Genomic DNA, 26,591 nt, shown 5'->3' with positions numbered 1-26,591 from the left:
ATGTGGGATACTGTTTGTCCATGATTTGGACAGTCCAGCGTGTGCTCCGGACGCAGGGGAAACAAATTCTGTCGGGGATACCTAGTTTGGCAGGACACCTGTCCGAGTATCAGGTGAACTGAACTTATGGTAAGAAGTTATGACCTGCAGTCTATCTGGGTCAGATATAAACCAATTTTAGGTGGAGTTTATTTTTGTTATGCTGACTTTTTACAGTCAGTTACAATACCTAGCTAGCATGATGGAGTTTCCATACAGCTGGGCGGGTGCTTTGATGTTACTGATACCATAGTGAACTGTATTTTATTCATAAGGTTAGTTAGTAGAGTTGCCTGTAAAAAAGACGGAATCAACCCTCATTCAGAGAAAATATCACGCGTTTTGTATTAAGGTGAAAAGGAACACAGTTTGTCCCGGACTTCAGCTAGAATGGAAAAAAAGACACAAAGCTAGATTTATTCTGTCTTTACGCTGTCAGCTGCCTCTTCTCCTCTCATTCTCCCCCCTCTCGCTCCTGTTGCTACTTCAACGGCTTTTCTCGTGTTTATTTATCGCCCACTTTGCGCCAGAAAGAAGAAACCAGCGGATGTTGCGCTAAACAAGAGCAGCACGTTTAAGCTTGATCAGCTGCTGTTAGAATTTGGAATTTGATATTACTTTCTAGTATCAGCTGATGTTTGCTGGAGCCACAGCTGTAAAAGCTGCTGCTCATGATGGTTTGTATATCTGGTGAGAGGGAAACATGAAGATGAATCCAGGAGATGTCCTTACTGAATCATCAGAGCTGGACAGGTGATGGAGAAAGGTTTACCTTTTAGGTGACAGGAATGAGTTGAAGGAAAGTTATGAGCTGTTTCTGAGAGACAAATAACACCATTATTATGTTGCCAAATGATGTTATAACACCATAACATCATTTGGCACACTGACTTCTGAGGACATTTTAAATGGCACTCGCCATCAGAAAGGTTGCCTACCCCTGGTCTAGAAGAACAAAGTAAACTTCGGGAGAACGGACCAGTTAGTTTTAACAGCTCTTAAAGTAACATGAGAAACATTTTTCACCAAGAAATTCAGTTCAGTGGGTGGGTCAATGGGTCGTTCAGTGGGTCGTTTAGTGGGTTGTTCAGTAAGTGGGAAAAGTGGGCCTTTCATTTTGTCATTCAGTAGGCAAAAGGGGGTGGGGGTGGATTCCTATTCCCACATATGTAACAAACTTGATTCAAACACTCAAAGTTAAACAAAAGAAGTTCTCATCACCTTAATATGTTCAAGTGCATAGTGTGGAGGACGTACTAAGGCCTCGAGGCACTCAGATGTAAAACCCAATATTGGTGAGGGTTTTTTAAATTTGTAAATTGGTGAGATTTGACCCGGCAACGACAGGAAGGTTACATACACAGCAAATGTCTTACACACACACACAACCAGACAGGCATGCACACAGAATGCTTAACAGTTAAAACTGAAATGCATGAACCCATCTCTCTTTGGCATGTTTATAATGCTTTTCCACAATGAGAGAGAAAGCAAAAAGAGACAGGAGCCAAAACCATCAGGTGGTGTACAGTACTGAAAAAGAACAACAGAAGGAGTATTTTCAGCGTGTGTTATTACGAGTGTTAAATGGGAATACTCTCAGTGATGCCTCTGTAGAAGGTGCTCATAACCACACACAGGCACACACACATGATTAAACAATAAATGAAAAAAAACACACTAAAAGAGTTCAGAAGTGAGAAATCTATGAGCTGAATGTTCATAAACTGTTCATACATACAGTTATAGGTACATGAACATTTACCTATAACTGTAACTTGTGTTTCAGTGCTGCAGCCTATGACCTGCTTGACTTCCAGGTGTGAGAACCTGCAAATGTCCAGAGTCAGGAGAGACTGGGGGACCCACTTTAGCAGGGTCATCTGTGTTGGCTTTGGGACCCTTGATGATACAGGGGGACACAGTCACAAGCGCCTAAGGAAGAGTATGAGCAGGAACCAGCACCAGCTGAGAGATGGCCAATATGTAGACAGACTGTTCCCTCTTTGTGAAGGACTGATAGAAAAGTTTAAAAAAAAAAAAAAATATATATATATATATATATATATATATGAATACCGATGAATGTGTGTTGTTGCTATACAGCCTGGTTATATGTGCCCCTTTTTTTACTTTGAGCACCACCTTCTTTAAAGACTGCTGCACAGCAATAGTTAATTTTTACAATTTTTATATATATATATATATATATATATATATATATATATATATATATATATATATATATATATATATATATATACACACACACACACACAAAGTAACACTCGGGAGAATGGACTAGTTAGTTTTAACAGCTCTTAAAGTAACATGAGAAACATTTTTCACCAAGAAATTCAGTTCAGTGGGTGGGTCAATGGGTCGTTCAGTGGGTCGTTTAGTGGGTTGTTCAGTAGGTGATAAAAGTGGGCCTGTCATTTTGTCATTCAGTGGGCAAAAGGGGATGGGGAAGCATACAGCTACAAGGACATAAATGTAGCCAACTTGTGATATGCTATTGCCACTCTGTTTCCGCAGGACACTGAGAGAGAGAAAGACGACAACAGAAGACAACGGTTCAATTTTAATGTAAGTACTGTTTGTTGGGCTTTTAAGTGGTTGAACATGTAAAACTTGCATGTGCCATTCTCCTCATTTTTAAAATTTAAAACTTGTTTTAAAACTTTTTTTTCTTTAAGTTTTTTTTGGGGGGGTGGGATGGAAGCAAAGTTTGTGTGTGGATGTATTGTTGTTGTTCTTTGTTTGTTTTCTCATACTATCAAAATAAATTAAATTGATATGCAGTTTTTCTCTCTCACTTTCTGCCTCTCACTCTTTGTATTTACAGTGCAAACAAGATGGAGAGAAACGTTGTCTACTGCCTGCTTTGTAAAAAGCCGCAACAGTCCATTCGCACACACCTGAGCAGAGTGTGCCTGAAAGACTGCACACCACAGAAATGTGAGGAAGAAGCTTCCAGAGCCATTGCTTCACAGAAGCTGTTTTCTAATGAAGGTAGAGTCTGGAACTTCTCAGAGCTCCAGGAGTACTGCAAGGATGAAGAATCTTGCATTAAACTCTGCACTCGCCTTCAAACACGTGGATTTATCATCACGAACAGTCCCCAAGCGTTTTCGACAGTTGTGCCAACAGCGAGGTATGATGACCTTATTGCCACTTCCACATATTGGATGACACATACAAACTTTCAATAATGTCTTACCTCTGTCACATTTGCAATAGGTCTGATAAGAAGGAAATTCTTGCCGTGGCCAAGAAGGATATTGAATATTTCCACACAAGACTTTCTGGCGGTGATTGCATCCCCACATTTGCAATGACTACCTTCAGACAGTACTGCGAGGCCATCCTGATTTTACAACATGGACTGACAGCAAATGCTGTTCAAGAACTTTGTGTAAGTGCACCACCAACAACAAAAGTGCACGATAAGTGAAATGACAGCTGATGTAAGTCTGTATTTCTTTAAGCTCCAACACCTTTTTTTTTACATACACAGGTAGAGGACTGGATGGCGCGGAAAGCAGTAGCTGATGGTGTTGAGCTGAGTGGTAACTTGAAGATAACCAGCCAGGAAGAACAAGTAAGTCATTCATTCTCAGCAGCGACTCTCTTCTTGCTCTATAGGCACCTTGTGAATTGATTTTATGAGATATTTAACATTGATTCCTTTTTTTCTCTGCAGTTGTTGGACTGCTATTTTAGGAACATCCGTCCAGTGTCCTTGGAAAATCAAATTGCTGGCAGCGATGACAGGGGCAAGTTCTTCCTAGGAGAATGTGGGGTCCCACTGTCCAACCCATCATTAGATGTAAAACGCCTGAGAGCGAGGTGAGTGCTTGACCTAACTGGATCAATAGCATATTAAGAAAGATTTGTTTCTTTGATCTGACAGAGAAACCCTAACCCTGGACTCATAACAGTCAGCCACATATGTTGCTGTATGTCAGAGATGTTCGCCCCTTGTATTTTGGCTTTTTCATCTCTCTGGGCTCTCTAATTAATTTGCATGCATTAAAAACCACAGATACCTGAGCACTGAACCTGGGGATGCTATGGCTGAGTCAGCATCAAGCTCAGTAGGAGGACTACCGACACCAGGACAGGCCAGGTACACTTTTTTTTTAAAAATATCACACACTACCACAAGTCAACCTGTGTTACACGTTTCCACATTTAAAAACTTTTGATGGATTTGATGCATCCCCTCCTCTACACCTTTCATGTAGCACATCATCTACGCACCTGCCACTCCAAGAATGGGATGCCTTCCTCCAGGCCTTCCCGGTCACCCTGAATGGAGAGCCACCATCCAAACGGCAGTGTGTACAGGCTGGCTTTCCACAGCACAGACACCACTACAAGAAATGGAGGGATATTCAGCTGAAGAAAAGAGTTGGGTACATTCTCGGTAAGGCCTGGGCATGTCATGTTAATGGAGCTGCTTCTGTTGCATTGCTTTGTTTGTTTTGTATGTATTTCAGAATGAAAATACTTTAATAATCTCTAAGAAAATTATGTGGAAATACACTTGTGTAGAGACAATAGCAGTAACAGTCTGAACTAATTAAATAATACAATACATGTAAGTATAACCCACTCAATGTTGTACACCCAAATATACACAGATAGCTCAATTATAAATATATGGAATATTTTAAGGTACAAATACGTGATTGACTAAAATGCATATGGTTGATTTTTCATTTTTAAGCCGCAATAATCACTTGCATTATTTCTTGTACGTCGCTTTGTGACCACTTCATTTAGGTCAGTCAGTTGGCAGAAGAGGAAACCCACCTCAGCCTGCACGTGTGCAGATGGCTTTGGACAAGGAGAAATGGGACACCAACAAGCCCACTGTCAATGCCATCTTGCAGGCCTGGGTTGTTCCGCAGCCCAGTATACAAGACAACCAGTCCCTCATGTCTTCGATTGCAGAGCAGAAGTGGAAGGGCCTGGCTTTGCAAGACTTCGGGGAACGGAAGGGCAAAGGTAAAATGCACACAACATTTAGACAAATTGCAAGTGAACGTTTCTAAGAGCCCTGTCATGACCGATGGTCTCTTTCAACTTACAGGTGTGATCGCACTTATGCCTTTCCACAAAGGGGATATAGTGTGCGATTACCACGGGACATATATCACTGAAGCAGAAGGGAAACGGAGGCCCCAGTCGGGGTATCTGTTCTTCTTCAGGGACGAGTGTGACCGAGGGATGTGCATCGATGCCACTGCATTCCCCTGTGCCTGTCATCCCGACATTGACACCTATGGGAGGCGAATGAACCATTCCCGAAAAAATCCAAACATCAAGCCCCAGAAGTTTACAATGAACTTCCCTGCAGGACCTCAGGAGACAATACTTTTCATTGCCCTGAAGGACATCGCAGTTGGTGAGGAGGTGTTATGGGACTACGGAGTAACTCGGAAATCTTATGGTGGTGAAGGGGAAGACTTGGAGTGGCTGGACAGCTGACTTTCATTTTATCTGTTCTTTTCCTATTCTCTTTGCATGGGCTTTTTTATGTAGTGATTTTATTCTTAAAAAACACAGCTGTTTTTACATTGTCTTGCATGTAATTTAAATGTGGTTTGAGGGTTTTTTGTTTTGTTTTGTTTTGTTTTAATTTACGTATTGAAATAAAGTGTCATGTTTCCAAATTTCACTCTGCTTCATATTGTATTATTTACGTTCACTGTTTCGTGTTTTATTGTGAAAGTCTTGTGTTTCCATGTTCAGGTGTCTGGTTTTGCTTCCACTGTGGCTCCATTTTAATTTCTCATTTGTGTTCCCCGCGTCTTGATGCCTCCTGAAGAGCATGATGATTAACATAGCCAAGGTGATTATGAAACACGTCAGGTTTACAGATGAATAATAACAATAATAATAATAAATGTGAGATACTAGCTCTACATGAGTGTCTCCTGCAGTTAATATGTAATACACAGATGAAAGATGAGGTGAGATATCTAGGCATTATCTCTTGTCATTTGAAAGATTAACTACTAACAGAAAATAAGAATATCTCAATAATAGACTTAGAATTTTCTATCCTAAGCCAATTTTAAACAGGTGCCTGCAGATTCTTTGGGAGAATTTGGACAGTCTGTCTGACATCTGCATTGACTCATATTTGTTTAACAGCCCGGGTCTGCGCTCAGGTGTCGCACTTTGGATAAATAAGATAAATAAGGAGACCAAGGCCCTGTACAGGCTCTTGGTAAATGCATTGAGGAAATTAATGACTGGTTGTGCCACAATTTTCTCCAGCTAAACAAAAACAAAACTGAGGTAATAGTCTTTGGCGCCAAAGAAAAACGATTACAGGTCACCAGAGAACTTCAATCTATACATCTAAAAACCACAAACCAGGCGAGAAATTTGGGTGTAGTGATGGATGCAGACCTAAACTTGAAAAAGAAAAGAAAAACACATTAAGACAATAACAAAGTCAGCTTACTATCACCTCAAGAATATTTCAAGGATAAAAGATCTGATGTCTCAACAGGACCTGGAAAAACTAGTCCATGCATTCATCTTTAGTAGGCTTGATTACTGTAACAGCATCTTTACAGGTCTACCTAAAAAATCAGTCAGACAACTACAGCTCATTCAGAACTCTGCTGCTCGAGTCCTCACTAAGACCAAAAAAGTGGACCACATCAGTCCAGCTCTGAGGTCTTTACACTGGCTGCCTGTCCGTCAGAGGATAGACTTTAAAGTTCTGATGCTGATCTGTTTTGATTTTATATACTGTTTTGTTTGTTTGTTTGTTAATTAGTTAGTTTGTTTCTTTGCTTGTTTTAATCTATTTTAAATCATGCTTTTTATTTGTTTTTGTTTCTAATGTCTCTGTAAAGCACTTTGAATCACCTTGTTGTTGAATTGTGCTATACAAATAAATTTGCCTTGCCTTGCCTTGAGGAACTGCCCCGGTCTTTATTTATAATTCAGTGAGCGTTTGTTCCTTAGATTGGAATGTGGAGGTGTGTGTGTGTGTGACAGACAGACAGAGAGAGAGAGAGAGAGAGAGAGAGTGTGTGTGACACTTGCTGTGTATTTAAAAAACAAACGCTCAAACAAACCAAAGAGAAAAAGCTTACATGTTTTCAGTTTTCAGTTTTATTTGTCATATGCAAGTTAGCACAGAGTCAACATTGCAATGAAATGTGTTTGACGAGCAGCAGTCACTCAGCAGCTTGATACAGTAGGAGAAAATATAGGAAAATAAAATAATAAGAAAATAGAAAAATAGTAAGGAGCAAAATATTAGAGAGACATGGTAAAAGAGAAAAGATGACTAAATATATATGTATCTATAAATATATGTACACTAGTGATTAAATAAGAAAATCTTGAAAAGAAATATGACGGGAGGGCAGATGGGATATTGCACAGGAATGAGCAGCAGAAAATTACAGTATTGCACTTTTAAATATAAATATCAATGACAATAAAGTGGAGTGACCAGTGCGGATTAAACATTACATGTATTATGAAACAGATGGTTTGGCGACAGTGGTCCAGGTAAATGCTACATGGACACCTGATCAGAGGACAAGGGCTTAAAAGGTGTCTGTGTGTCTGTATGTTTATATAATTGTACATATGGAGGAAAAATTTCCTAAAACCATACTTGAAATCATAACTAATGCACTTTATAAAATAAATACCTAAAGGTTTTTCAGAAATTATTACATAGAATAACATTTGGGACGTTCAGTGGATGTCGTTCACTGGCTCATTCAGTCAGTGTCGTTGAGTGGGTGTCGTTCACTGGCTCATTCAATGAGTCGTTCAATGGCTCATTCAGTGAGTGTCGTTCAGTGGGTGTCGTTCACTGGCTCATGCAGTCAGTGTCTGTTAAGAAATATAGTCTAAAACACTTCTTCAGTAAAGACTCAGAGAAGAGAAACTTCTTGCTAGCAAAAGTGCAGTCTCCAGAACTGAGAATAAGACAAGGTACGACCTCTCTCATGCTCCTAGGATGTGGGGGTGAACATCCTAAAATGTTACAGACCTCCTAGGATGAGACATTCTTTCAATATGCCACCAACTATATACTTGTATATTTATTATTTATATATTTGCCATATACTTCTACACACAAATGATTACATGCAGCATTCTACCATATGCAAACTTATATCATTAGCACTTAGACCCCCGGAGAGCAGTCATTTTGGTTTTCTACCTTAGACCCCTGCGGAGTCATCATTTTGCGTTTCTACCTTTAAAAGCCGGAGAGCAGTCAGTCAAATGCTGGAGTCGTTCATATGTATATTAGGTCGTTACCTAGGAATTCTGGAGGGAGGGGAGTGGGGGTGAGTGATTGAGGGGGTGGGGGAGTGGAGTGTTGCATGATGTCTTGGAAGCGGTTTCGTGCCATAGTTCCAATTATCTGTGGGTTTCCCAGGTTTGCTGACCAGCAGTCATTTACCGATGGAACCCTGTAAACCCCCTGCAAGATGACAATTGCAATAAATGCCATTAGTTCAGGGAGGTCCATGAACCAATGAACATGCTCCATGCACCACTCAGCAGGCCATTTGTAAATATGTGTACAAATGGTTGGTTTTTTGTACTGTTTTCATCAATAAATGTCAGCAACAAAGGACATACAAAGGACGTGTTGATTTCTCCCTAAGATGGCAAACTGAAACACTCCACTCCCCCACCCCCTCAATCACTCACCCCCACTCCCCTCCCTCCAGAATTCCTAGGTAACGACCTAATATACATATGAACGACTCCAGCATTTGACTGACTGCTCTCCGGCTTTTAAAGGTAGAAACGCAAAATGATGACTCCGCGGTCAATTTAGCCAATTTAGCTTCCACTTCCACCATTTGACTGCTCTCGGGTTTTATAGGTAGAAAGGTAGAAGCCTGGGGATGCTAGTGTTAAAAGATTATACTGACTACTAAGCACAATTTTCCTAATAACAGTGTTGTTGAGTGGGTGTCGTTCACTGGCTCATTCAGTCAGTGTCGTTGAGTGGGTTATTCAGTGAGTGTCGTTCAGGGGTTGTCGTTCACTGGCTCATTCACTGAACGACATTCATTTCCTATGGCGGCAACTTTTGACTGGACCCTATATAAGGGGAGGAGTGCTCAGCTCAGTCATTCATGCCCTGAAACTCAGAGGAGCAGTGTCTCTGGATTTATGACCACAGCGTCTTGGTTAACTAAGACACACAACTTTTCTTTTTTTATCTGCTGTCTTGAAAGACTGTATTTACAATACAGGTAATATTTTTGGCATATTCTTAACTGTTGCAAATTGCTCTTTCCTGTTCTTTACTTACTTGATTTTAATGTGTTTTACTTACATGATTACACTTTTTTTGTCTTTCCTGGTTTAACAGTTTTTCAGTTACATTGTTTCACTTCTTTTTTACTTACCTGATTATACTTTCTGTTCTTTCCAGAACACAACAGCCATGGAGGACGTTGGTGTCGAAAACATGAAGGGTTTGGCGGATGCTTTCGCCAGATCTAAAAGCGTTGAGGATTTCCTCCTGGACCCCAACATTTTCATTCCATTGCAGGCAACGACAGTTGAGGATCCAACGAGACGTGTTTGGAGTAAATTTGATTACGACGGAGTGGTGGTTGAACTAAAAAACTTGGAAGGCCTGCATATACCCTTTTCTAGGTTGAACATGGCACCCTTCAAAATGCACCAGCTGAAAAACTCCTGGCACACCATAAAGAAACACTTTGACCTTAGTAAGTTGTCTGTGGAGGGCTTAAAAGTGCTGCGAAAGGTAAGAGGCTTTGATTTTGCCTACCTGGACGGGGGATTCAAGTTAGAAGCTATAGTAATTCCCAAGTCCCTTGTGGTGGTGGACAGAGTCTGTAAAATGGCTGACTATTTACCAAGACACACGGTGGACCTTGTTAATGGCATCTTAACAAAATTTGTTGAGTTGCTCAAAGACCTTCCACTGGAAGACCTGAGCAGACCCACGCTGCAGAAGACCATCATTCACAACAAGGGGAGCATGAACGTATTGCCGCAGGATCAAACGTTCGTACTCTCCAAACTGGATGAAGCGAAGAGGATGTTGCCGGAGCATCCAACATTGGAAGTCCGGTTCTTTGTCTATAAATTTGGACAAAAGACAAGGGACCCCTTTCATTTGTGGGAAGTAGCTGACCCTGACGAGGTTGTGCGATGTTCTCTGCACGTGGCCTGCAACCTCATACCACTGGACCCTCACACCACACTTTTCTGGTCAAGAGCAGGACTGGAAAGGATGTTTGGACCCAGAGCTAGGCTCTTCACGTCCATGTCCATGCACGAGTGTGTTAACGTGCAGACAGAACTTGACCAGCACCCACCGGACATCTTGCCAGCTTTGGCAGAGATTGCCACTAGGCCTAACGTCACCTTCTGGCAAGTTTATGTGGACAGCCCACACACTCATTATATGTCCACATTCCGGCACCCCATTAGTGGATTGATCGTCACTGGTGGCCTCGGCCACCCGAATTACGTTCAGGCGGTGGCCACCAGAGCTGAGGACTACTACATCCACATGATGGACTTGGCCAGGAAGGCAGCAGGTAATTATAACCTGAGAATAGAGATCGTGGAGGGGATAGAAGGGAAGGAACTGGCAGACTTTACAGACATTGTTTATGCATGCTCATTCTTCGACTTGAGTGCATTACATAAGTGCCTGACGGACTTCCCCCTCGTTGTACCCTTTAAACGGGAACAGGAACAGCCAAGCGTGAATGAAATACTGTCTCGCTGTCTAAAGTATATGGCTGACCAGCTCCGGCAACTTGGGGAGAAGCACACAGGCAAAGGCGGCTTTCTCCCAGTGTGGAAGGCATTCCAGCTGGAGCTTGCGCTGGAGGAGGCATTATACGGGCACCCCTTGTCCAACATGGACAGACAGTACTCTGCAGCACTCGGGACCAGCTCGCTGCACGAATTCAGTGCAACCAACATGCGGGGCTTCATGGGCCTGGGTGCAGCAACTGGTGCAGCTGTTGACGACTGCCCACCTCCTCTGGCACACTGGACAAGGGACACACTCCAGATGAAAAGAATCGAGAGGCTATTTGCTCTCACATTGACTCTCGAGTGCGAGCCTTCCGTGCTGGGACCTGAGCTTGTGAAACTCCTGCTGAAAGACCTCTTCAGGAGGAACGACGGCATCTTCATCTCAGAGCTGCAAGGGGAAAAATGCCCAGAGAATCTAAAGGGACACATTAATCTGGCTGCACTGACGGAGAACCTGGCCACCAGAGACTCCTTCCCGACCCCATTCACCTTTGCCCGGGCGAGGAAGCTTGTTGAAGGGGAAGGGAAGAATGTACAAGAATGCCTGAGAGCAGGATTCCTTGAGCTGAAGGTCAGGTGGTTCCCAGACATTAAGTACCGCGACATAAAGGGAACAAGGAGGGCTTCTTGGAACTTGATTGATTATGTAGAGATACATAATGAAGACAGGGAGCCTTCCATCGAGTCCCAGGCCATGGCCATAGTGGGAGATGTGGCCATGGAGATGGAGCGCCGTGGACTGTGCTACGCCAGGACCCTTGAAAGGTACAGAGAGCATGGAATGCCATGGCTGGCGCAAGTGATGAAGAGGATTCCGGGGAAGACTGAAAAACACACACGGAACAAGGTCTTGGTGCTGGTCAGCTCAGTGGGACTTATCATGAATAAGGATTTTGTGTCATATGAGAAAGTGAAGGACCTACTCCTGGAGCTGAAGATGACACAGGCAGAGCTCCAAAAGTACAGGATCCTTTCAACGTCAGTCTGTGAAAAGGTTTTCGGCTTCACTCTCTATAAGCTCCACTATGACATTCTTTATCGAATGGGGAACCCAAAACCCCATGCGGAGAAAAAGTTGCCTCCAGATCTCCCCCTGGAGATGGAGGAAGAGGATGCACCTGTACTTGAAGAGGATGAGGAACCTGACCTATTGCAGACGAGAGCTGTGTACATGCCCGCTCAAACCAGCAGACACTGGACACAGCAGGAAGAGGGATTTATCAACCTTGATCCAACAATCTCCACTGGCGTGGCGTACAAGGAGTATGTCGGACAATGCAAAGCAGCAAGACTACCTGCAAGGTCGTACAAGGGCTTTGGGAGAAAGCGAAGAGACCTTCTCAGGGATGCATAGGCATACAAGCTGATTTCCTGTTCTAATCATGTCCTTTCTTTATTTTGACTTTATGCTTAGAACTAGCACAGTAGGACATATTTGTTTATCTTTTGAATCCACTTTAAGACAAGTGTGAATTTGATTTCTGTTGTAGTTGATCTTGAAGAAGTGTGATCTCAGTTCATTTTGTGGTGTTCACAAGTTCCACTGTAAATAGAGGTATTTAAAATAAAAAAAAACCAAAAAAAAAACCACCCCTCACATGGACTCTGCCTTGACGTGGCGTGAGGGCTTACGTGTCCCTCTGGGACACAACCAAAGAGTCCAGCAGCTGATCAGCGACCAGCTGAACCTCCAGGCCATAACAGTGAAGGACAGAGCAGTATACTTCCTGTCCCTCACCCTCCTGTCACTGCCTGGAGGTTCAGCTGGTCGCTGATCAGGTGTTTCTCTCCCTATCACTATCTCTCTCTCCAGGGCGGAACTGATTACGGGTTTACGCCCTCGGGCCAGCTCTCGGAGGAAGAAACACCTGTGCCTCGTCAGTGTGGATTGCATTTAAGCCAGGAAACAACGGTTGTTTTTCGCTGGATTTGTAAGAATCGCGTAAGTGAAATTCTAGCAAGTGTTTTTCCGTGTCGTTGTGTGTTTGAAACTAACAAGCGTTTCCTTATGCGCAGACCCTCTGGACTGTTTTCCCTGGTGTTCCCTGAGTGGCGAGTGTTCGAGTGGATTCCTGTGATTGTTTGGAGAGAAACGAGAGTTTTCCCCTGGATTTCCCCCCGGAGCCATGCCCGTTTCACCTTTTGTATATACACTTGTTGGACACTGTACGTTAATAAATTCTCTTGTGTGCATCCATCCCCGGAGTGCAGCGCGTGACTCCAAGTTGCACACCGTGACGCCTTCCCCACAAAGTTACCTGAATACATACCTGTTCACCAAGCACACACCTACCTACATACTTACCTGGTCGTAGCGAATACTCACCTGAATACTGTGCAAATGTTGAATAATGAAAATTAAAACAATTTGATCAACGTTTGTTGTTACTATTTATTAAATTTTATTTTCAGTTGTTCATGACGGGACAAACAGTGTTGGGGGAAAGAGAAAGATGAGAGAGATGAGAGAGAAAGATGAAGGAACAGAAAAACTGGGCAACAGGGACAGTGAGAAAGGACACAAAAGAAAAAAAAATCTCCCGTTTTTGGTTCACATTAACTTAAATAGATATTTTTTTGAAGAACATTTGATTTTTTGAAAGACAATTTAAAAAAGAGGAAAAGAAAAAAAGACTGGACGCCATGGAAAACGGCTGGACTGTGGTGCGCTATGGCCGCCGGCGCAAACGTGACCGCCAAGTGTTCTGGGACGGGTACGGGTACGCTCCTTTTCCTCTCGGAGAAGGGATTATCTTCCACAACCTAACCCTAACAGTGTACAGTGACTGATCAGGCAGTACAGTTTTAGGAACCTTTTTAACTGAGGCAGGATGGCATTTTGGTTTTTAATCAGAATCTACCCTTCAGCCAGAATTCATTTAAAGAGCTGTGGGAACAGCTACCTGTGACTGAATCTCTGTCCGTCAGTTTGGACACTACCTCAACCGTGAACAGCAATACAACGGGTCATGATGAAACCTGGAGGCCAGATGACACCATGGAGATGTTTCAGATCATCAATGAGCAGCAATTAGCTGAAAACTTTGGTGAAAATCTCTTTGAGCTGCCAAATGACATTTTGCAAAAAGACGGCATTACACCTGCAGCCTCCACTGTTCCGGTTACGACAGATTACCCTGGCGAATGTGGGTTTCAGCTGAGATTCCAAAAGTCTGGAACAGCAAAATCAGTGACTTCAACTTGGTGGGGAAAATGCAAAGCAAACGTGTGGTCGCAAATTTTGAAGCCACCCTGATAACCTTCTCCCACCAACGATGTGGAGATCCAAGCCTTTTAGATCCAGTTAAAATCAAGACACTTAAAACGATGATAAATGCAAAGACTGGTAACAGCGCAAAGAACCATAAAGCAAGAGAATTTTTAAAAAACTATGAGAAATAAACTAGGCTCTGCCCATGACTCAATCTTTGCCTCTCTTCCTACCTCATCTCCTCTAACTCCATCTGCTGTCCATCTGAGAAAAAGGCACAATTTGCTATTGCATTAGTCTATTATTTAAATTGTCCACATTTAACAATTCTTCACCTAATCCACAATAAAGTAATGATAAAAACTGTTATGGAACCTAGAAATTGTATTTGTTATTGTTTTTATACTTGGATCTGTTGTGCCAAAGTAGGTATCCCCGACAGAATTTGTTTCCCCTGTGCTGGGAGCACGCAGGAAGTACTGATGTTTTCATTTTGTGAAAAATTAGTATCGTTACATTACCATACAACAGAAAATTATATATATATATGGAAAAGCCGACGTAGGACAGTTTTCCAGTTTCATTGTACTACTGTACTATGTATGACTGTGCAATGACATTAAAGAGTTATCTCATCTCACGGGGTATCAGATGGGATTATTTTAATAAAACATTAACATTTTGGCTGATAACTATTTTTATTCTCCTGTAACTTTACTCTAAAAAGAGCTAAATCCTCTAAAGTTTCAGGAGTAATGCGTCATAATAAGAAGTGTTTGTGAATGAAAAATCAGCAATGTGGGATACTGTTTGTCCGTGATTTACACAGGGGGAACAAATTGTGGCAGGATCAGCCTGATATTATTTGTATCGCACTATAACTTCGTTGTATAAAGAGCTAACATCTCAAAAATGTCAGGAGTAGTTAGTCATTATGAGAAGTGTTTGTAAAATTTGCCACCGACATCCATGTGATCAACAACAGACACACGTCATTGCCCTTCGTGGTCTAAACCAATCAGAGATAGTCAGGGGCGGGACCTCTGGAAATGTCCTTGGTCCAGCTGAAAGTGCAGGTGGATAGAGAAAGGTGAGTAGCTTGAATGAAGCGATACCGATTCATTAAATCCTGAATTGAATGAATATAAATGTATTTTACCAGAAACGCCAGAGTCTCAGGCTAAAGCTCACAAAACTATTTCAACAACAACCAGCGAATGAGAGCAGGAAACGGTAAACACAGAGCGGACCGGCGCATCAGAATTAGCTTAGCCGCCGTCGGGGCTGAAAGCCAAAAGCTCACTAATTCTGATTCGTCGTGTCTGAATCGTCTTTACGTCTTTTTTGCGCAAGATTCTGGGCTGCAGGTTTTGTCTCTCTTCAACCAAAATTCACTAGGCCAGCAGCAAAAGAAGAACCAAACTATGCTTCACATTTGATAAATATCGTCGTTAATTCCCTATTACTTTTGCTGTTTTGCTTCCAACACGATAAAAACCACAGTTCATGCACAGCTCTCGCTCTGTACTTCAAGAAAAGTTTCCCATCTCAAACATCTGTTTTCCGCATTACTCATTTGCTTATTACCCATCAGTCTACCGTTGTTTACAGCGCTGGCGGCCGCTGTCTTTTCTTTTCTTTGTACTTAAATGACCTCGGACAAGAAAGAATAATTTCTGCTGTTCAATACTGAAGAAATGTAAACTTTTTCAAATTGGGTATAATTGCAGAATATTTTTAAGGTTATCTGCTATAAAATCCATGCCAGGAAAATCTCCTTTATGTTTTTTATTTTATTTTATTCTCAGTTACTTTGACACAACGGCATGTGCTGTGATGGTCACATCTCTGATAAAGTTTAGTGTCAGTACTGATAAATGATCAGAATTATAAGATCTCTCACTTTCTGAGTAAAAATTGCACCAAATCGAATCTGGACCTTGTGAAGCGGAATCAAGTGGATTATAGAAATCAGTGATGATACACAGGCCTTGTGAATATCCTAGGACCGACAGAAGTGGATATAACTGACCGTGGGCAATGAGAAAAGATGAAAAGAACGATTGATAACTTTTTTGTCAAGTTAAGGCCTGATCGATCTGAAATTCATAGCCAGTGCTCTGACAGGGAGCCATCAATCTTTGAACGCTGATTTGGGTGCGCCCAACTTTTTTTTTTTTAATGGTGTGCATAAGAAAAAAAGTTTTGCGCACTCAGAGAGAGACAGTGACACTTGCTGTGGATTTGAAAAAAAAAACACACAGAAAAACCAAAGAGAAGGACAAACCTCAACTCAAAAATCTTTAAAACGCCTTCATTCTTCTCATATGATTAATGAGAAGGAAAACGGGACACCACTGTCTTATAATTCCCCAGGAACAAACTCCTCTTTCTCTCATTTCAGACCTGTTTCAAATCATAAGCAGACACAACCAAAAACCGGCTCACCTAATCAAACCAAATCCTAACTTTAAGCCACTATCCAGTCCTGTCCCCCTTCTCTCCTCATACCGGTACCCACAGTTCAGACCCCACCTCAGGCCCCTTACTGCCTGAGGAGGGGTCTGAAGTATTTTCCAGCCTTATAAAGAAAGGGAAGACTGAAGTGGCAGACTGTCATGCAAAAAGCGAGCATCTCCTCCTTGCACTGCTTACAGTCAAATGACAAAATATGTGAACTCTTTTTAAACAGGAAAAAGGAAGAAATTGTACACCAGAGGGGGCAAGAAGGAGAAAACTTGAATATAAACTCAAAAGAAAAACCGCTGTTCCTTCCCTCCCCCAGAAGGCAGTAGAATATCATCATGTTAAATGCCACTTTTTGGGGGGGGGGGGGGGGGTAAAATTACTTGACAAATATGTTTCTCTTTTTTGTTATTTCGTCCCTCTTTGTTACAGCTACAGGAGGACAATAAACAGAAGAAGGAGAGCGGCACCAAAGAGGCGAAAAAACGAAAGAGCGCACCACCTCCTGACACCACATCCACAAAGAAGTCCAAATGTACCTCCAGTGCTGAGGGGGACGACAAGGAGGTTTTTCTCCTCCCTGTTCGTGGGCGTGAGCGTTACGAGATGTTGAAGAAGATCAATGACGGTTTGGAGCTGCTTGACAAGGACAGCAAAAGCAAGTCAAAGGTCTCAGTGAAGCATGAGGTTCCCGTGCCCTCCAGTGGAAAGAGGCTGCTCCAGAGAGGAGAGAGGAGTGACAGCGACTAAGATGCCCATCACCTCAATTTCGAAAACAAATGTCACCTTTTTGTCTAAGCCTTTAGGATTATTTCAGGTTTTAAATGCCCATTTAAAAACCAAAATGCCATCCTGCCTCAGTTAAAACGGTTCCTGAAACTGTACTGCCTGATTAGTCACTGCACTGACATACTGTTGTGTTCAGTTATGTTTTTCTTTTCTTTTTAAAAAAAAACAACAACAACAACAACAACAACCCTATGTTCCTAATTGGGTTAGAGCCGTTCAGCATGGTTTGAGTGAGATTAAGAATGATCCTTGTCATAACGAGTCACTGCCGTTTATTTAAATAAAGTTCAAAGCTAGGCTTGCAAAACTTGAATGGAATTTGCCTCTGATGTTGCTGTATTACTGTGCTACAGTCCTGTCGCACCATGTCATTTTTAAAAAAAGAAATGTATATATTTTGCATGATTGTCTGGGAAATGCAACCACCTCTGCACAACCTTGATTCATATGCAATATGTAATCATGTTTGTGTAACATGAAAGAAAAAAGAGAAAAAATGATGATAAATGCAAAGACTGGTAACAGCGCTAAGAACCATAAAGCAAGAGAATTTTTAAAAAACTGTGAGAAATAAACTACACTGTAAAAAAAAAATAACCCTATTCAAATTAAAAAAAATGATGTCCAGTTGTCACATCCAAAATATTTGGCTTTATAGAATCCAAATTGAGTCACTTGATATGACCTGATACTTTTATGTTGATATAAACAATATTACTAGACTTGACTGAAACTTTAAATTTTGCATTGATCCAAATTGATTTTTTTACATAGAACCATATTTTAATTATTGAACCAAGCTAATATATTGAAATTTAACCAACCTAATGTATTCACATCGAACCAAATTAACATGAACTAATATGTTTGTGTTGAAGCCAGGTAATTGATTTACATATATTCAAACTATATTTTTTACATTTCATTTCAGTTCAAAAATGCTCTGCATTTCCTATAAAAAACAAGACAGTTGGCCAACCAATTATTTCAAAATTATTTATTGTTCCAAACCATTTTAACTATAATCAATAGAGAGGATTAGTAATATACAGATTTAGTGCTACGGCAGAAATGATTAGAGAAATGTTTGTTTTATAAAACCTGCAATCTTTTGAAAACCAGTATAAAACCTGCAATCTTTTGAAAACCAGTATAAAACCTGCAACCTGTCTAAAACTGGCATAAAACCATTATAAAAACTATTTTTAAACCAATTTGCAAGTACTCAAAAATGTTTATATGTGCACTGTGCCTGTACAATGTAAAAAAAAAAAAAAATCTACACATGTATCAATGAAATCAACTTAAATCTCCCTTTCAAATGGGTGTTCTTATAAATTTTGAATGTAGAATACCACTGCAGGCCAACCAAGCAAAATAACCAAGCACACATGCACATGCATGTGCACATACACATGCACACATGCATGCAAACACACTACTGTGCAGTGTTAAGTTCACAATTAAGTTTGCGAATCTTAGAGGTCATCTTGTTAAAGTCAAGCTCCATCATAATCTTTTGAAGAGCCTCAAAGGTGAACCTGAATCCTCGTGGATATTCCATATTAAGAGCATAACAGAGTCCAAAGACCATTGCCACTCCAGCTGCCACAGAAGGCAACTCATTCAGGACTTCCACACCATCAATGATTATCCCGATGTCTCGAGGCTGATGTAGGAGGCTTGAGTTGTCCCTGAAGACGAAGAGTGCCATGGTGGTACTCTGCAGCTCTTCCTCAGCTTCATCTTTCTGGGATATCTTGAGGTAAAATATGGAACAAAATGTACAAGTGAAGAACTGAAGTCTGGCACACCTGATAAATCTTTGACCATAATAAACTACTATTTTGATAGTTGTTTGGTCACAGACTATTAGAACAATTATTTGACTAATCAGATTGTGAATTGCATAATCATTAAATTAAATCAATGGTGGAACATTTTCATAAATGTTCCACAAAGCCCAAGAAAAAAAAAGAAAACAATACAGAACCCTAAGATATTAACTTGATGAGTTGATTAATCGTTGCTGTCCTACATTAATCACTGCATTTAATAGCAGAGTTGTCAAATTTACATCAAGAGACTGCATCTCATGTAGAGACAGAACAGATATGGACATACCATGTATTCTTTTATCAAGTCCTCAACACATCAGCAAGGTGAATGAGAGGATAATGAGGGAGAGTCTAGATTATTATGAAATGTTTAAAAAGGATGTGCAGTGTAAATGCAAAATGATACCTGTTCAGATTAAATGAAAATGTATGCTTCAGCCATGGAATGGATGGAGCGATCTGTGGTTCTGAAAGCATACAGAAAAAAAAGAATAATGTTACTTCTCTATAAAACACATTACATAGAAAAACCAAGAAATACGTAACATGACATACCAAACAGTCTACAGACCAGCCATTAGCGACTAAGTTTGGCATAGGGTCAATTTTTTGCTGTTAAAATTAAAATTTCTTCAGAAAATGCACATTTTTCCGAGCTGCGCCTGAAAGTCAATTGAAGGAATTAGTCTTATGTCATTGATCTTATATGCTGGCTTGTTATTTCTGTCTCTAAATCATGCACATTAATAATTATCTTTTGCGCTCGGTGTACACACACATAACACACAGATATTTATATGAAGAGAGACAAACGTGCGCGCACAAACACAAGCTTGTGTCTAGAAACCGCGAGCTCACCAGAAAAATTCAAACGAAGCGGAGCACGGAGTTATACTATGAATGTTATGAACTATGAACTTATGCTAGCTAGCTTTATCCACCACCGATGCATCGTGGTAACGCTAGCTAGTTAGGCAAAAAGCCGTGTTTTACCAGTATACTAACTTGTATTCCCGACTGTGATGGTCGGTTTCTGGTAACCAGTTCTAACGTTGCGCAGGATAGCTAGCTAGCTTATAGCTAGCAGCTACAATCATGCAAAAATTAGGGGTGGCTGTCGACCCAGCTTAAATGGGGTTATTTTCTGCGATTTTGGCAATACAAATTATAAAAGCTTTTGTAACACACTTGGCTTTACTTACGTTTATTTTCAGATGAAATTAATCAAAGATGTGACATGATGTTTCCAGCAGCCATGCAGAATAAAAATGGGTCCCGGTCTATTTCTGGTGGGCGTGTTCAAGTGCAAATCACTTTGACTCAAATTAAAGATATTATCTGTTCAACATGAAAAGAAATATATGTTTTGAGAGAAATCAAAAACTTTGCGTTGCGATGTTCACAATCCTGTACTGACACTATGGGCACATTTTTAGAAATCTATTTAATTCCACAGAAAGGTTAGCCACTTTAGTGTTTCACTTGTGACCTATTTATAGCTCACTGAAGATGGTTTTAAAATGCAACAATGTTCGGAGATAGAGAGAAAAAAAAAAGAACTTTGGTGCAGGTGCAGGTGCAGGTGCAGTCTTTATGTAGCTTTCTGGTGACCTTAAAAGAACCTTTACGAAGCCCGTTGACAGGCCTTTAATCGAATGATCGGTTGGTTGATTGATAACAGAAAAAAATGACACATAAGATGGACATAAAGGACTGAAAACACCAAGAGCAAAATATTGCATCGCACTCATTTATGTAGTTTATTTTTAGATTAGATAATTTTGCAAAATAACGCAGCAAAATAAATAATAAGAGCCGGGATGTGCAGACTATTTAGCACTGAAAAAACTCCGTCCATGTGAACAGAATCAGGTGTTACCTTACCTGTTGATTAAATATCAAGACTATTTAGCAATAAGCTTACTTTAAAGGCTCGTAATAGGTGAACTGTCTTGGTATAGTTGAGTCACGCAGAGTTCATGGTCCATGTTGTGTTACTTGTTGTTTGTGTGTGTGTGTGTGTGTCACCCGATGACCCCTGGCGCCGGAGCGTCTAGACTACATTAGAGATGTGTCACAGCAAAGAGCCGCACCTGCGCTCAAAGAGAGCACATACATAGAGGTGAGGTATGAGGATAAATGGATAGATGCGGTCCTTTTTCGAAGCTGAGCGCACAGTTGTATTTCCTGCACAATCACACACGAAGTGAGGCTGTGTTTATGCCGGTTATACCATGAATATACACCCTGCAGGCACCACTTGTTTGTCAAACTGTTTATGAAGCAAAAGTCACATTTCTGTTTATTTACAAAGCAAAAAGAAGGGGGGGGAAAGAGGCGTAGGAGGGGGTGGAGCGTGCGCACTAGCATACCGGCGACGGCTGTTTCCTTTCACTAAAAGGAAAAAAATAATAAAATGTGTACTTCACGTTACGGTTGAAACTGGGGGTTTTTTTGTGTTTTTTTAATTTTTATTTTATAGAAACAATTTTTGCTCATAACCAATTGACAGGGGATTTCTTAAAATCACCCCGCAGTTCTTCAGCTGAGACACCTGAGTTAGAAAACACAAACACTGCAGCTGTCTTTGTACAAACTTGTACAAACTCTGTTTTGACCTTGTATACTGTATTTCCCCAGCCCCTCTATTTTGAAACTAAAACTATTGAACCTTAATTCAATTTCTCACTTCACATAATCGTTTCACTTTTGCCTTGAAGTGTTACTTTTAATTTAATTTAATTATTTTTTTATGACGCATGTTCTCTGGTGAGTTCAGGTACATCTGTAACTTCAAGTGGAAGAGTTGCATGTGAGTTAAAAATTTTCTATAATACCAAAAAAAAAAAAAAAAAAGACAAAATACTGACGTTTTTGTCGAATAATCTGTCTGACATGAGGGATAATATAGCATTTGCATTTTAACTAAAAGACTCGCGCACTGACACTATGGGCACATTTTTAGAAATCTATTTAATTCCACAGAAAGGTTAGCCACTTTAGTGTTTCACTTGTGACCTATGAAGTACCCCCGAAATTGTATCATATTAAACAACAACAACAACAATAACAACAACAATAAACACTCGAGGACTTTAAAGAGTTTAATTTTTTCCGAGGTTTGAGAGCGCTCACCCCGGCTCGGGGCTCCACAGATGTGCTGGATGAGAGCTCCTTGCTGCAGACTGCAGCGGAGTGTTTGACAGTCAAACTTGAAACAGTCTTTGGAACTGAAACGGTCTCTGCCAACACGAACACATACCCCAAACAGTTCGGTAAATATGTACAGTTTCTCGCAGCTTCAGTTTTCAGCAGCTACCAGAACTTGCCTACCGTCTGCATCCTCCCAGCAGCCTCGCACTTCATCTGCGGGCAGTACTTGCGTGTGTGAGCGCTGTCACCGGTGGCTTCGCAGATCGGGCAAGTGTAGTTCCGGAGGACGGGGCAGAAAACTATCCCGTCGTCTGATTTGAGCTTGTGAGATAGGTACACCCTCGGAGTCTCCCCGTTCTGCTTGCATAAGCGGCAGTAGTCCGAGGATGAGGCGCTGCTGCTGGTGTCCGACGCGCTGCTGGTCGGACTGGACTGTGATGAGTTTTTGGAGGATTTCTTCCCCAGAGTGGAAGTGTGGACCTTACTCCAAGGGGGCGCTTGTCCCTTCTTTGGACGCTCGGTGTCTCGGTTATCAACCTCACGGTTGCTGCACAGTTTCTCGAACACTTGGCTCAGATTCATGTAGTCGTGCCACATGTTAAAGCTGTCCCCACCAGTGAGGATCGAGTTCTGGACCTCCAGTTGTCTCGGCATTGTGGTCATTTTTTGGCAGAAGTAAAACTGAGAGTGTGTTTGGAGCGCCTCATATTTATAGCTCACTGAAGAAGGTTTTAAAATGCAACAATGTTCGGAGATAGAGAGAAAAAAAAAAAGAACTTTGGTGCAGGTGCAGGTGCAGTCTTTTATGTAGCTTTCTGGTGACCTTAAAAGAACCTTTACGAAGCCCGTTGACAGGCCTTTAATCGAATGATCGGTTGGTTGATTGATAACAGAAAAAAAGGACACATAAGATGGACATAAAGGACTGAAAACACCAAGAGCAAATATTGCATCGCACTCATTTATGTAGTTTATTTTTAGATTAGATAATTTTGCAAAATAACGCAGCAAAATAAATAATAAGAGCCGGGATGTGCAGACTATTTAGCACTGAAAAAACTCCGTCCATGTGAACAGAATCAGGTGTTACCTTACCTGTTGATTAAATATCAAGACTATTTAGCAATAAGCTTACTTTAAAGGCTCGTAATAGGTGAACTGTCTTGGTATAGTTGAGTCACGCAGAGTTCATGGTCCATGTTGTGTTACTTGTTGTTTGTGTGTGTGTGTGTGTGTCACCCGATGACCCCTGGCGCCGGAGCGTCTAGACTACATTAGAGATGTGTCACAGCAAAGAGCCGCACCTGCGCTCAAAGAGAGCACATACATAGAGGTGAGATGAGGATAAATGGATAGATGCGGTCCTTTTTCGAAGCTGAGCGCACAGTTGTATTTCCTGCACAATCACACACGAAGTGAGGCTGTGTTTATGCCGGTTATACCATGAATATACACCCTGCAGGCACCACTTGTTTGTCAAACTGTTTATGAAGCAAAAGTCACATTTCTGTTTATTTACAAAGCAAAAAGAAGGGGGGGGAAAGAGGCGTAGGAGGGGGTGGAGCGTGCGCACTAGCATACCGGCGACGGCTGTTTCCTTTCACTAAAAGGAAAAAAATAATAAAATGTGTACTTCACGTTACGGTTGAAACTGGGGTTTTTTTTGTTTTTTTAATTTTTATTTTATAGAAACAATTTTTGCTCATAACCAATTGACAGGGGATTTCTTAAAATCACCCCGCAGTTCTTCAGCTGAGACACCTGAGTTAGAAAACACAAACACTGCAGCTGTCTTTAACTCGCGAGGGCAGTCATGGACGCAAGACCTGCGTCTCATCACTGTGTGCGTGCTTTATTTATACTTCTCTGTGTGTCTGTGTGTGTGTGTGTGTGTGTGTGTGTGTGTGTGTACAAATACAACAGAGTTATTCTAAGAATTCAGAGCTGAGGTTCCCCTTTTTCTAAATCTGCATGTTCTTACAGTAAGAGGAAGCTGTAAGTTGTTTATCATACAAGAGTTTCATGTCAAAAGTCACGTAGACATTTGCTTAGTGATAAATATTGTGTAAAGTGATAAATATTTTTTTGAAAACAAATTCTTTGAAGAAGTGTCCCTCACATCTTCCCACCTGCTTTCACTGCATAACAGCCCACCCTAGTGAGACAAGACCGAGTAAAAGAGCCTGAAAGGAGTTCAGAAGTGCCCTCAAGGACCAATTTTGCCCGCAAGCACCGCAAGATCCTTTGTTTTTCACAAAGATAACTGCTAGACTCCACGTACAGTGGTGAAGATGAAAATTTGCCACAGACCACAGCCACAGTCACGGTGTGACAAATAAAGCCAATAATTATTTCCCAGTTTGTTTGTTTTGTCAACAAATTGAGAAAATGTGTGTTTAATGAACTATTTGTACAATATAACATATATCAATAGGAGTACAAAAGGTCACAAAGGTCAAATAGTATTCTCAAGTGTAAGCTCAGTAATGGTCAAAATATTGCGTTTTTGTGACTGAAACTCATTCATGCATTTGTGTCATCACACTTAGATTACTGTAATTCCCTGTTTACTAGCTTGGATAAATCATCTCTCTCTCGCCTCCAGACAATACAAAACGCAGCAGCCAGACTACTAACTCGCTCTACCAAGCGTGTTCACATCACTCCCATCTTATATTCTTTACATTGGCTCCCAATAGAGTTTAGAATTCGCTTTAAAATTCTTGTTTAAACATACAGAGCACTAAACGGCTCCAGATTACTTATCCAAGCTTCTTTTAAAATACACTGCTGCTCGTCATCTCCGCTCACAGACTCAGAGTCTCTTAGTTGTTCCCCGTACACGACTGAAGACAAAAGGGGACAGAGCCTTTCAGTCTGTTGCACCAAGGCTGTGGAACAGTTTACCACTACCACTACGTTTGCTTGACTCTGTGGATTCTTTTAAAAAACAGTTAAAAACTCTTCTGTTCAAACAAGCCTTTTGTTGATCTACATTTTATATTTTTTACACTAATTACATTTGATCTTTTACATTGTATATAATGTCTATTGATTTTATTGTTTATTTTAATATTTGTGTACAGCGCTTTGTGAATGTCTGTCTGTGAAAAGCGCTTAATAAATTAAGTTTACTTACTTACTTACTTACTTACTTACTGAGCCTGCAGTTCAGAAATTTAACCATTAGATGGAGTCATTGCCAAAGCAATGTCACTTTGAATTGGAGCATCACTGGGCTGACACTCACATTACAGAGGCAGACCAAAACACACACGATTAAAATAATGTATATAAACGTGGAGAGAGATAGAGGAGAAAAAAGCAACAAACTCCACATACAACATCCAAGTTGGAAAAAGCTGGGGAGTAGTCAGTGGTATCACATGTCCCCCCAAAGTCTGTTTTCAAGCATATCTAAATAGGCTTGTGACAGGGCCATTCTGTGTCATTCTGATCAATCCTGCAGTGCTGACTCAGTTGGCAGATGTGTGGTTGTTCTCACTATGCTACTCCCACAGGCCTCCCCTCTCCTCTTCCTCGTTGCCATTCCCTGATGAGTTGCATCCACAGGAATCTTGATCAGAGCGCCAGGGATTGGTCTTTTGAAGCTCTCAGGGTCCCCCTGTGATTTTACTTAGTTCTTCTTTCCCTGCTCTTCCTTTGGTTAATATGTTGAGGTTTGACACATCTCCAGCCCTTCTTGTTTTTGTGGTTGAAGTAGTCCAGGGAGGCACAGAGTCCTCGTGGAAACTTTTGATGTCCATCTCAGAGTGATGACATTGTACAAAGCTTTCCTTTCGTCTTGTTTTCTATAGGGTCATGCTGCTTATGCACAATGCAACCACCAAAAGGCAGCACTTGGCTGGATCTATATAAATTGCTAGAAAAACAGCAATAGTGCTCACCTCTACATGCTTCATGTTGTAAGTTGACAGTCCATGTTGATGCTGAATAGTGGCCTTAATGTGTAGATTATATAATTACTTAACTGAAATGTCCACTACAGGTTTATGTAGTTAGAGTTGGCAATCTTTCTTACAGAACATTTACTATGACTGATGTTAGTAGTCCTGTGTTTGTCCGTTATATGTCGTATGTAGCACCAGGGTCTCAGAGGAACGCTGTCTCACTTCACTCTGTACTGTAACACTATACATGGTTGAAATTAAAATAAAAGCCACTTGAATTGCCTTGTTACCTGAGATTACAGTTTACAGTTAAGCAACATATTCATTTGTAATTTATGGACCTTTTTTTTTATACAGTAG

General features: G+C 41.1%; 4 protein-coding genes across 4 annotated transcripts; 3 read left to right on the top strand and 1 right to left on the bottom strand.

The window, feature by feature from the left end:
* Positions 1-2,349: 2,349 nt before the first annotated feature.
* On the top strand, positions 2,350-6,619 carry LOC147318385 (uncharacterized). The gene is made up of 9 exons (XM_086309830.1): positions 2,350-2,628; positions 2,888-3,196; positions 3,283-3,457; positions 3,560-3,643; positions 3,746-3,891; positions 4,088-4,171; positions 4,290-4,471; positions 4,831-5,055; positions 5,141-6,619. The coding sequence occupies exons 1-9, from the start codon at positions 2,552-2,554 to the stop codon at positions 5,536-5,538; spliced, it is 1,680 nt and encodes a 559-aa protein (XP_086165956.1). The 5' UTR covers positions 2,350-2,551; the 3' UTR covers positions 5,539-6,619.
* A 2,302-nt stretch (positions 6,620-8,921) lies between these two features.
* On the top strand, positions 8,922-12,422 carry LOC147318384 (uncharacterized). Its single transcript, XM_086310306.1, has one exon. It carries the CDS (start codon positions 9,506-9,508, stop codon positions 12,215-12,217), a length of 2,712 nt encoding a protein of 903 aa, XP_086166432.1. The 5' UTR covers positions 8,922-9,505; the 3' UTR covers positions 12,218-12,422.
* A 1,084-nt stretch (positions 12,423-13,506) lies between these two features.
* On the top strand, positions 13,507-17,642 carry LOC147318383 (cellular tumor antigen p53-like). The gene is made up of 3 exons (XM_086310143.1): positions 13,507-13,583; positions 13,792-14,053; positions 16,931-17,642. Exons 1-3 carry the CDS (start codon positions 13,507-13,509, stop codon positions 17,288-17,290), a joined length of 699 nt encoding a protein of 232 aa, XP_086166269.1. The 3' UTR covers positions 17,291-17,642.
* A 3,874-nt stretch (positions 17,643-21,516) lies between these two features.
* LOC147318382 (nanos homolog 2-like) lies at positions 21,517-23,144 on the bottom strand. The gene has a single exon (XM_086309828.1). It carries the CDS (start codon positions 22,981-22,983, stop codon positions 22,483-22,485), a length of 501 nt encoding a protein of 166 aa, XP_086165954.1. The 5' UTR covers positions 22,984-23,144; the 3' UTR covers positions 21,517-22,482.
* Positions 23,145-26,591: the final 3,447 nt, after the last annotated feature.

Source organism: Aulonocara sp. 'chitande type north' Nkhata Bay, linkage group LG11 (genome assembly GCF_057382095.1).
Source record: "Aulonocara sp. 'chitande type north' Nkhata Bay isolate Kocher_YH1m ecotype deep benthic linkage group LG11, A_spYH_male_GT1.1, whole genome shotgun sequence".
NCBI classification, from domain to species: domain Eukaryota; kingdom Metazoa; phylum Chordata; class Actinopteri; order Cichliformes; family Cichlidae; genus Aulonocara; species Aulonocara sp. 'chitande type north' Nkhata Bay.
The sequence above is the reverse complement of the archived record's forward strand: the minus strand, read 5'-3'. Positions and strand labels throughout refer to the sequence as shown.